This window comes from Corvus cornix, chromosome 8 (assembly GCF_000738735.6).
Source record: "Corvus cornix cornix isolate S_Up_H32 chromosome 8, ASM73873v5, whole genome shotgun sequence".
NCBI classification, from domain to species: Eukaryota; Metazoa; Chordata; class Aves; order Passeriformes; family Corvidae; genus Corvus; species Corvus cornix.
In genome coordinates, this window is record NC_046338.1 from 26,607,394 (window position 1) to 26,619,400 (window position 12,007).

General features: G+C 40.6%; 1 protein-coding gene across 3 annotated transcripts in view; it reads left to right on the top strand.

Annotated features, from left to right (window-relative positions):
* The window catches only part of RC3H1 (ring finger and CCCH-type domains 1), a 75,330-nt gene that overhangs the window by 24,857 nt on the left and 38,466 nt on the right, over window positions 1-12,007 (top strand). For all 3 annotated transcript variants that reach the window (XM_010406381.4, XM_010406387.4, XM_019290014.2), the window contains exons 3-7: window positions 5,326-5,446; window positions 8,040-8,279; window positions 9,422-9,597; window positions 10,424-10,624; window positions 11,782-11,914. In XM_010406381.4, the coding sequence (XP_010404683.1) occupies window positions 5,326-5,446; window positions 8,040-8,279; window positions 9,422-9,597; window positions 10,424-10,624; window positions 11,782-11,914 (871 nt within the window). The remainder of the gene's footprint in view (window positions 1-5,325; window positions 5,447-8,039; window positions 8,280-9,421; window positions 9,598-10,423; window positions 10,625-11,781; window positions 11,915-12,007) is intronic.

Genomic DNA, 12,007 nt, shown 5'->3' on the forward strand with positions numbered 1-12,007 from the left:
CCCTTTCCCGTCCTGGCACCTGTTGGTAGTGTTTACGAGACACTGGACTGCTAGAAAATAAATACACTACTTTGCTGTGAAGGACAGGGAAACAATTGCTATTTTCCAATAGACTGTGTAAGGCCATTTAGAAAAAAATCTTTTTACAGAAAAAGGCTTGATTAAAGACAGATTAAGAAAAAAAAGGGTACTTTAGAGAAACTAGTGATTTTGAACTGTCCCACTAAGAGAGTGCACTCTTCTGCTGTTTCAGCAAAAATAGTCTGTGAGTAGCAATCCAGCTTTCAAAGCATGAGTAGGTGTCAACTTCAGTTGAAACCAGTTTTGTTTTTTCCACTTCCGGATTTAGTTTCAGGAACATGTATGTGTCATTAGTGTCCCTTAATCTCCAACAAACCTTTGTACACCTTAACCTGAGTCCACAGAGACCTATAGTACTTTATTTGTAAATGCTAAATTCCAAAAAAACAGGTTTCATTTTAGAAGAAAATACAGTAAAGCACAACTAAAGCTTTTATCTATGAGGGGGAAGAACAGTTTGTTCTTTTCCCTTTGGAGTGACTTCTGGGGAATTCACACATTTATACATGTTAAGTGCTTTTTTTCTGGAGGTGGAGGAGGAGACCAGGCAGTTTAAAGAAACAAATCTATTCTGCTGTAACTGGCAGCAGTGACAGGATTCCAGGGCAAGTCACTTCGGCTTTTGCACAAGCACAGCGGGTGAAATAAGCAGGATTGTACTTCTGGGAAAAACATACTGAATTTGTCACACAGTTACCCAGGAAAGCAGTAACATGTTTCTCTGACAGTAGCATTCTCTCTCTGGATAGATTTTGTCACTCTAATGGTGAAAAGAGTTGGTTTCTTGAATTAGACTCTTTCTGAGTTTTCCCTCTCCCCACCCCTTTCTGAAAATGAAACTCATTGCCCAGTTTATAGCCACCCTTGGTGTGAAAATTAACTGTTGCAGACTCAGATTTCTGCCTGCTCCCCTGTAGCATAGTACACATCAACACCGGTTACAGGGGCTGTTCTGGAAGGCAGTGGTCAAAGAATCACAGAATGGCTTGGGTTGGGAGAGACTTTAAAAGCCATCTCATTCTAGCCCCGTGCTGTGGGCAGGGACAGCTTCCACTAGACCAAGTTTCTCCAAGGCCGATCCAACCTGGCCTTAGACACTTGCAAGGATGAGATAGTCACAGCCTCTCTGGTTAGGTAGCTCAGGCCATGTCTAGATAAGTTTGGCTGCATAAGATGAGGGGGGGGGGGAAAGGGATCATAAGGGGAAGATAAGAATTATTACTCCTGGGGAAGCTGGACATAGCTGAGTACCTAAGCAGGAGTTGTGAGGGAAGGACGACACAATGGCGTTGGACACAAATCAACAAGGCGTTCATAGCATACCTTGCTTCTTAGATTGCCTGGGTAAAGGAATCCTTTAAGTTTTTTTCTGTGGGAATAAGGTTTTGAGTTTTAGCTAATCAAGCATCCACATATGACTGACTATATGTAACTATTTCAAGTGTTCACCTGGCCAGTGTTTTGAGGGTACCTAATCATGGATCTGTTGTCTAAGCTCTTCCCTCATGTATTTTTAACTCACGAAACAGCAGCATGCTCATTCCAAACAGGTGACGCAGAATGGCAGAAATGCCTGTGGTGCTTTAATTTTGGCATAGTCTCCTGCTGGACATGATAAATATGATTCTAGACATTAGGCATTGGAGTTGTGCATGATGAGAGACTCGGTGGCATGATCTTAACTCACAGCCCTTTCAAAAGGGGAAGATTGCAAGTGCAGAGCTATTAGAGTCATGTTTGATAATTTTTTATTGTAACTTGGTGAAATGAAGTGCCACAAAAGAGGAATTATCTGTGTAAAAAGTTGTCTTTGATGTAAACTTTTGAGGAGCTGAAGATCGTAGGTTTTGGGTTTTGTTTGGTTTCTTTTGGCAGGAAGCAAATCATCCATTTGCAGGGAGGGGGAGGGAAATATTGCTAGAAACAGTTTTCAAAGCATACAAAAAGGGTTTGTTTTGTTTAATATGTCCTCATTCTGTGCAATTAGACATCCATTGGTAATTACTGACAACTCAAGCAGACTTCCTTCATCAAATTACACTTAAATCACCACTTCAAAATCACTGCCTGGTATGAGATGATGCTTTAGCATTCTTTTCCGGTTCCCTTCCTTATGCTGTCATAACCTGTCTCTTCCCACAGCCACAAGCCATGCTGATGGGTAACATTCCGCTGCCAGGATACTTGGCAGTCACTGGCAAAGCAGATACATGCAAAATCACAGATTTAAAGCAATCAAACATCTGAGATCATTTTTCTGTCTTGCTCTCATCCCCTTTGGGAAGTGTTGATTACATGATATGAATATATTTGCAGTGGAAACTGTCATAAGGGTGTGATGTCTGAGAGAATGGAATATGGAATGAAGGTGAAAATAACGAGTTCGTTCTGTGGGGCATCTATTCTGAGGCTCCCGAGAGGCATTGTAAACAGCAGTGGCCATAGGGTCATGCATGCTATTAAAAGGATATTTTGGGAAGGAGGAGTGAAAATGCTTTGGAGTTCAGTTATTTCACAATTGTCCCTCAACAATTCCATGATGGAGCCAAACTCAAAATGCACATTTCCTGTCACTTTTATGAATTATGGCTTTATGATTTTTCTCTTGGTAGATGCTGTTCTTATAATCATTCTAATGCTAAAATATTAAAATAAGTCTTGGAAGTACATATAATAGAACCAGCAAAAGGAAAATTACTTGTAAATTTTATTGTGAGGTGCATTGCATGAGTGAAGTGTGTGTGCATGAGAAATAAATTCTCGTCTCCTGAACACTCCTGAAACCATAGAAAAAACATACTGTTTTACTCTTCAGTACTACACTTACTCCAGTTTAAGATGAAAGTTTAATCTCTTTTCGGCTCATTTTGCAAACAGTACAGTTGCACAAAGCATTTAGATTTTTACATTGAAGCTTCCCGTGAAAAGAGAAGGAATGGGAATGATATGCAGATAGTGTGTGAATAGCTTGATTAGCTCTTGGAAGTTTTTCTCTTCCAGCTTTTCCCTGGGGGGAGGGGAAGCTTTTTGTTAGTTGCCTAGACAGTCCTTGTGTCTCTCTGGTGGAGTTGTGCTGTGTCTGGCATTCCGAACCACTGCTCTGAATGTGTACTAAACCCTCTTCAATTCAGGGTTGAAATCCAGGCCTGAACATGACTTCCTGTCCTACATCTGTTCTGAGCCTCCTTTGTCTGCTGGGGGTTGTGATGCTGTTGTTGTATTTTGGGTTGTCACCGGTGCTAGATGGAATGCTGGCAGGAGCAAGTAGGAATTTGCACAAAATGTATGACAGCAGTAAATAGGGCAGAGATGGTGCAGTGTCTGGACACATATGCTTGAGAAGTGTCATTTGCTCAATAAGTCATTTCTGCTATGCAACTTCCCTGGCAAGAGCAGACTGCTAAAATGGCAATGCCTTTGAAAGGTGGTGGTGGAATATTCTGTTAAGATGCAGGCAAATATTGCAGGAGTTAATAATTGTTCCCCAAATCCTAAGAAACCACTCGAGATAAGGCTGTTGTGATGGTTTACTGCTGATCACTCTAATAGAGTTGCAAAATCTCCTTTTGCTGAAAGTGTTCTTGCTTACAGACGCAAAAACCTCTCAAACCGAAAACCCAAAATACCCCCGAACAAATGCTGGCCCAAAATTAAAACCAAAACCCCACAGAACATCACAAGTTAACTTCTGTCAGTGAAAAGTATCGAGGCTAACCTTGTTGTCTCAGTGTGATTGAACTTGGGTTTGTTTGTCTCTTTAGAAGGAATGAAAGCCTAGATCACACACAGCCTCTATCTTGTTTATGTTAGTTTTTGGGATGATACTAACTATGTTAATTGCAGCTGATATGTTGCAGTCTGAGACTTTTCTTTGTTGCCTGCTGGAAAAGCAAGGTAGTAACTTTATATTTTGCTCTACTTGTCAAATGAGAAACTTAGCATGGTGAAACTGTTGCCTAAGGAGAAGTGTGATCATATGGTTGAAGCATCACTTTCTATTAAAATTGATAGGAAAGCTGGTCACAGTGATGATGGCAACTATATATGTGTTTGTATATATTTTTTATATATATTTTCTGCTTTTATTTGGTGCTGCTGTCATAATGCTGCTCTTGCCATGGCTGGATTATACACGAAGGTGAGCAGGTTTGTAGCTGTATTTAACTGAAGCATTAAAGGCTTTTCCTTTTAGATTGAAGGCTTGGGTTGATCCCTGTAAGCAGCTATGTAGGATTAGTGTGCTGTTATTACCACTGGTATGGGGATTGACTTGGAAATAGTAGTCTGAGATCAATGTGCACTTTGGCAGCATATGTAAAAAGTGCTTGTCTTTAGTCTTTTGACTAAATGGGGGAATTCCAATTCTCTGTACTGTCATCTTGGATTGAATGCTGAACAGTGATGTCAGGAAGTGTTAGAGTACAGTGCTATACTGCACCCCCAAATTTGATGAAAGCTTTAAGAATTTATGAAGAGAACAGTAGAAACAAAATTTTAACTTGGGGGAGGGGTTGTCCAAATGCCTTGGAAAAATCCTGATTTCTGGTGAATGTCTGGAAGAAGAAATAAATGTCACCTGACAAAAAAACAACACAAAACAGAAAACCCCCAAGAATGTAATTGGCCTCTATCGTCAGATAAATACTCATGGGGTGTGTTCATATGCACTAGATAGGATAACTTGGTCATGCTGCTTTGTGACTGGGTCTAGTCAGAATATGTTCCAAGGGTGTCTTAGTGTATTTGCTGCTAAGTCTTTCCTCCAGTAGTCTTAAGTAGCTGCAGTCACTTACCCGTGGATGATTGTAGAGCTGTGAGGCCCTAGATACAAATTTGTACTTACCAGCAGACCAGAGTTGTTCTCCTCCTTTTTTTTTTTTTTTTTTTTTTTTCCCTCTGAGCTTTTTGGCCAGTCAGCTTTGGGGATGTTTCAATGTGTTCTGTTTTAGCCAAAGTTTTATAGTTATAGGAAGTGCCAGGTTAAGCCTTCTGCTTCTAGTTCCTTTCAGCTGCTAAATAAAAGAAGTCTACTAAACATAAGTTCTGTCTTTTGGTTTTCATTTTCACTGGGGTTTTTTTATGCTATTTGCTCAGTAAATAAGCTGAAAAAATGCTTACTAATATAGAAAAATCACAGAAGGGGGGGAAAATCCAGGAAATGCATTATAGTAAGAAGTGTTTATAAGCATGGTTGCCACTTATTTATACATATTCATAGAAGATGTACATGTCATCTCTCTTCAGGTTCCTGAGCAGCAGCCGATTACTTTATGCAGTGGAGCTGAAGATACCAAGCATTATGAGGAGGGCAAGAAATGTGTGGAAGAATTGGCATTGTACCTCAAACCACTCAGCAGCGCAAGAGGTAGTTCCTGCATTGCTTCCTTGGAAAATGAAAGCAAAAAACCAAATAAGATGCAAAACAAACTATCCAAATTATTAGTTTGTATATTTGAAAAATAGATATAAACCTAGTTTAGAAACAAATTTAAACAGATTTCTTACACATTAAGGTTATGTTTTCCTGGAGGGGAGGGGGGTGTAGAATTGGAAGGTGTCAAAAATAATTCAGAGGAAAGGCTGAGGTGTTTGGCCATGGTGTAGTGAGTTGAGACAAACATTTGATCTTTGCAGAGTAAGTAAAAATAGATAATTTTGCCCTTTTTTTTCCAGTTCTGCTTTGTGATAACTGTAGTAATGCAGCTCTTCTGTAGAAGATAAATGAACTGATATGAGAAAATTACTGCTTATAAGATAGATAAGGAAAGTTATGACCTTGTATAAACAAAGTATTACTTATATACAAGAGCTGGGTCAATCTGGGTAATTTTAGTGGTTTGGTCCAAAATACTCATTACTATTTACCTTCTGTGAGATAAGAATTAGGAGAAAAGCAGAGCAGGCACCAAACTTGAAAGAATATAAAGAAGTTTATTAACAGACCTAAAAGAAGAAAAAAAATCATACCACACCTTCAGAACACTTCTCCTACCCCCCACCTTTCTCCCTTCTCCCACTGACAATGTAAAAAGACAACCCTTGAGATGTTCAGTCTGTTTACCACTTCCATAATAACCTTGTTCAGTCCATTTAGGAAGAGGAGTATCTCTTGCCCATGCTATGAAAACATTATCACAACGAGACAGCCGCCTGGGTTGGTTCTCTGCTCGCATGTGAGTCTCTTCCACTCCCCAACTTGCAGCTTTTCCCACAACTGCTTTCAAGGGTCCACTCTTGAATTACTGGGGTACGATTTTAAGGTTGAGCCATTCAGAAACAAAAGTTCTCTTCACCCATCTCTGGGAGCATTTCATCTCTAAGAACAGAGGCCCTTCTCCTTCCCTGGGAGCAAAGGGTTCTCCTCATCCTCATCTCTAGGACTATCTCTGGGAGCATCTCTAGGAACTGAGGTTTTCTCCTTTTCCATTTGGAGCAAAAGTCCTCATTGCTTCCATCTCTCCCTGTTCAAACTTCTCATGAAATTACAGCTGCTTCAGCATCTGCCTATCTCAGTGCAGGTGCTTTTGCTCTCAAGTACAAGTTGAACGCTCCATCCCCCATGCCTTCATGAAATTACAACGGGTACTCTGATATATCATAGCTTTACAACAGAATTTTAGCTTTAAGCATCTCCTCTTTCTCTTCCCTCAGGTTTTCAGCTCTTCATAGCACTAAAAGGGTTAATCTCACCTAGGCCTTGCAGCTGGAATGTCGCTGATTGATGTTGGTCACATGACCTCTGCCAGACAGCGGAGCAGCTTTAGCTGAATTTTGGCCACCCTGGAGAGGGGGAGCTGAGCCGCTCCGGCTGCAACATAGCAGGGCTGTGGGCAGGGTTCCGTGGGTGGAACAGGGCCCATTGGCTCCAGGATGGCCATGGCCTGCCCTGGCCTGGCCCGAGCAGGGCCTGGGCCAGGCCCGCTGGCCCCCCGCACAGGGCCCGCAGCCACCTGTCCCAGCACCGGAAATGAGAGATGGGATCTGCCCGAGGTTTGTCTATTCTTAAGTGTGTATCACAGAGGCGGTCACAATTTTAAGTGGCTCAAAGAATTGTCCATATTCAAAATGTCCAGCTGATAGGTTCTGTTAGGTCACAGAGGAAGCTGTAAGCACCCCTTTGCAAGAACATTACTTCCAGGACTATGCTTGCTAACCCATGACAGTAATTCCAAGTTAGCAAACCTGCACTGTGTTGAAGAGTATGGATATAATATATATTACATGTGCTGGATTTGGACAGTTTGTCAGCCCAGGTAGTGAAGTTGAGCATCATGGGCATCAGGTTTTCAAAAATTAATTTTTTTGAGAAGCTGTCTGAGTCTTTTGCAACCAGTGCAATGTGACAGCAGTTTCACTCTGGGAAGTGGTGGCCCAGTGAACAAGCTCTGGCTGTAGAGCAAACTCAGCATGGCAGCTGTATGTCTAGTGAGTCACTCATTCCTTTCACCTGAATATAGTGGCTCTCAGCATGTTTGTGATTCAGAGTTTTGGCACATAATTAAACATCACCCAAGCAGTTCAGGACTCATGTAAGCTCTCAACCAAAACAGTGAAGATACCGCATGTAGGCAAGAAATGAAATGTGTTGTGAAAACAAACAAATGTCCAAGTGATCCCTAAAGTCCATTAATAAGGGATGAACTGGGAATCTGTACCGGAGAGTGTGGAACAAACTACCAGCGTGGGGAAAGGATTCACTACAGGTTCCATCTTCTTAAAAAGCCGGATCAGTCAATCACAAAACTTAAGCCTGTGGGGAAGCTGACTCCCAGAAGACTATTTTTATTGCCAAGTGAAACAATCTGGCAGAAATTAACTTCTGATATGCCTTGACTAGTATTCCCTTTGACAAATGGACACCAGGAGAACTAGGTTTGCACTTGTCCAGTAGAGTCACTGAAGGCTAGCACAAGTAGAGGAATATAAGGTAGCTTATTCTGTTTCATTTTGTTTTGAAGGTGTGGGTCTTAACAGTACTACTCAGAGTGTGCTGAGTCGTCCCATGCAGAGGAAACTTGTGACATTAGTACATTGCCAGCTGGTGGAGGAGGAAGGGCGGATCAGAGCCATGCGTGCAGCACGGTCACTGGGTGAAAGAACAGTCACAGAGCTCATTCTCCAGCATCAAAACCCTCAGCAGCTCTCCTCCAACCTCTGGGCTGCAGTGAGAGCCAGAGGGTGCCAGTTCCTTGGGCCAGGTAAGTGACATTGCAGTATCACAGCTGTACTAGAAGCAATTTAGAACTGAGCAGTTGATAAATGCCTGTCCAATTGCCTAAGTGATTTTATTAAGCAACAGGTAAATTTCTGAATAGTAGCCTGCAGAATTAATTATGCATCTGTTGGGCTGCTGCTGTTGGGTTTTCTCATAGTTTTAATGCTTTTTCAAGTCTCCTGTAAAATTCAGAATAGGTGTCCTTCTGTTCTTGTAATAAGATAAATGACACATTGCTTCTCACTTGCTATTCCTTGAACACCTTTCTAGAAAAAATAAGGTTACTGGAAGTGACTGGCATGGCTTCTTTTCCTTCTCTCGCAATAAACATACAAAGCAGTTGTGGGGATAGATTTGTTACAGTTACATGTGCACATTTTTAAGAAATTGTGTATTTATAAATTAAAATACTAGAAAGAAATCAATGTTGTTTAAAAAAAAAAAGGTCTCATTATTGAAAATACAGACTTCACTTGTTGAGTATTGAAATATGAAGCCAATTTCTTAAAGAAAAAATAGTGAAGCTTTTCCTGACTGAAACAGATGAACTTTGAGATACTAACTTTCATACCACTTCAGGAAGGAGAGAGGTTGGTTACATAGCAAAATAGTGGTGCTGCAGTCTGGTTGATTGGTGTGGGCACTCGGTGGTATTTTTTTTACTTGCATGGGAATGAACCTTGTTCTTCCTTTGCCTGTCAGCTTTTTCTTCTGGGATAAGTGTGGGGCATAGGCAATACACTTTGAAAACTCATATTAATGATCAAGAGGTGTACAGACAGGAACAAAGGAATCTTATTATCAGATGATACCCAAAATAGATTATGTAGTAGTAGTAACAATAATGATAATAATAATAATACAATTTAAAAAATCATAATAATGATAGTTAATTTTAAAGGTAAAAAGTCGTATTTTCCTGGGTCACAGTCTGGGAATCTGGAAGGGTTCCTTCTCTCTTTGCCCTCCCTTTTTGCTCAGCTCCCTTTTTTCTCTGTGGGTTTATGTGTCTGTTGGTGGGAGTTTTTAGCTGTTATCCCAATTGTAGGTGAACAAGAAACTGCTAAAATTTTGCTTAGGCTTCTCTCATCCTTTGTCTCTTTTTGCATTTCCCCTGACTCTCAGCAATGCAAGAGGAGGCTTTAAAGCTGGTTCTGCTGGCTTTGGAAGATGGATCTGCTCTGTCACGAAAGGTCTTGGTTCTCTTTGTGGTGCAGAGACTGGAGCCGCGATTCCCTCAGGCTTCCAAAACTAGCATTGGGCATGTTGTCCAGCTCCTTTACAGAGCCTCATGCTTCAAGGTATGAAGAAGATTCTGCCTGGAGGTTTCATAATACTATGAAAACCATTGGTTTTCACTTTCAATTTTCATTGTCCTGTAACATTAAATGTGCCTAAAAATACGTGTAGTTAGAGAAAGTATTGCTCATTATGTCCCACATGAATTTAGAGAGTTCTTTGTTGTTCAGCTATGATGGCAGTGTAGGCTGAAACAGTGACGTGAAGCTGTGAAGTTAGGTTTTGCCTCTGTTCAGTTTCGTAGAGGCACAGTTACAAAACCTGTATATAAGGCAGCATACTTACCTTCTTAGAAGTGGCTTAAAGCTGAAAAATTCCTAATTCTATTAATTCAGTTGTGGTGTTGTTAGAATCAAAGAAATAGGAGACTTCTGGCTGTCAGCTGTAAGAAGAAAACTGAAACTGCTTAATGTGCTTTACAGTATTTAATATCTCTTACTGGATGCTCAACTCAAATGTCATTTCCTTTTGCTAAATTAGTAGAAAAATGCTTTGTTTTTGCTAATTGTACCCTCAAGCAAAATTCTGCAATGCAAACAAAATATTTTGATTGAAGGTGTGGATGCTGTAAAGTCATTTAGGAAGTGACACTTCGACCAATGTGAGTCACAGTCCAAGTAAATAATGCTTTGTATCCATTTTATAGTAGTTTCACTATATGAAGCGTGTGTTACTTTAGTAGGAACTGGTGTTCACTGAGTAGTGTCACAGTTGATTTTAGTTTGGGAGAGGGACTTAGTTGCTGACTGAAGACATCACCTACCTTGGACTTCACATAATCTTGGGCTTATCCTGCTTAATTGTATTTGGCTCATTTCTCCTTACTAGGTGACCAAGCGAGATGAGGATTCCTCCCTGATGCAACTGAAGGAGGAATTTCGGACTTACGAAGCTCTGAGAAGAGAACATGATTCCCAGATAGTTCAAATAGCTATGGAAGCAGGTTTGCGCATTGCACCAGACCAGTGGTCCTCGCTGTTATATGGAGACCAGTCTCACAAATCCCACATGCAGAGTATCATTGACAAGGTAAAGCCACCTAAAATCAGCCCAAGTCCATCTTGTTTGCAACTGTAGTAGGTTTAAATGTTTGTAACATTGAACTTAGAAACTGTGCCCACATGGACTTGCCCATTAATCATTTGTCCTGTTATTTCAAAGCCTGTTATGCTCTAAATAATTAGAATATGTATTTGTAACCTAATGAATCTTGCTCCCTCTACCATCCTGACATTTCTTGCTACTTTACTTCTTTCTGCAGATGGAAACCCACAAAGTTTAGCTAAACAATTGGTATGTGACCTTTATGAACAGCTGATAAGTGCCAGTGTAGTGACAGAGGCTAATGGTCCATGTTTCCGGGCAGGAAATTAGAGCATAAGTTGGAAAAAAAATGAGTCCCCATGTCTGTATCTGAAGTAAGACAGAGAGGTAAAAGCACATTTCCTAAATAAAATACTTAAGCTCTGGAAATGCCCAGATCTCTTTGCATTCAGAAACAACATAGGATAAATGCACTTTAAGATTAGGGGACTCATTTGTAAATGCCTAAATTAGGTGGGAAGAACTGAACATTGTTGAATGGCTACGAAAGCTGTGAAACAACTGCTTTGTCTGCTGTGCAAGAGGATTAGTTTCAAGATGGGTCTGCTATGTATTTATGCCCTTGCCCACCTTTTCAAGTGTCCTGCCAAACATCTCCTGAAGGACCTAGGTGGAATTAAGGGTGTTAAATACTGGAATTATGTGATGTTAGGAGATGGAACATTGCTAGCTATCTTTTCCTTCGACTATCTTGTTCTTTATTTTCTGCTTGCTGTGCTCCGTTTAAAGCAGGGTGCCAACCTGTTGGTTTGGGGATTGGAGATATTAGACTCTCCAGAAATCTAAATTAAATGGTTTCTAATATGGCCCATTTTTTTTCCTGGGTGGCAGCACAACACAAAAGAAATAGATTTTATTGCTAGCAATAATACCAGCCTTTATTTTGTCTATTTAGAGGTGTAATTTAATGCAGTGTCAAAGAACTGTGCATTCTTGATAGAAAGGGTTCGCTGGAATGGGCTTCTGTGAAAGATGTTAATATTCAGTTTTGGGAGACAATTCTTGTGAGCTTGTGGAGCAGCCTTCAGAAACCATGAGGATTACTATGCCTGTAGAAAGTTAATTATGATAATTTTTTTAAGTTGCAGACCCCAGCCTCCTTTGCACAGAGTGTTCAGGAATTAACTATTGCTCTTCAGAGGACTGGAGATCCAGCTAACCTGAATCGTCTTCGACCTCACCTAGAACTCCTGGCAAATATTGATCCCAGTCCAGGTAAATCTGGATGTTTTTATGAAAACGTTTAAGTTCAGCAAGATGAGGTTAATACTGTTCAAGGATTGAAAGCTGATCATCAAGTGTAAGGAA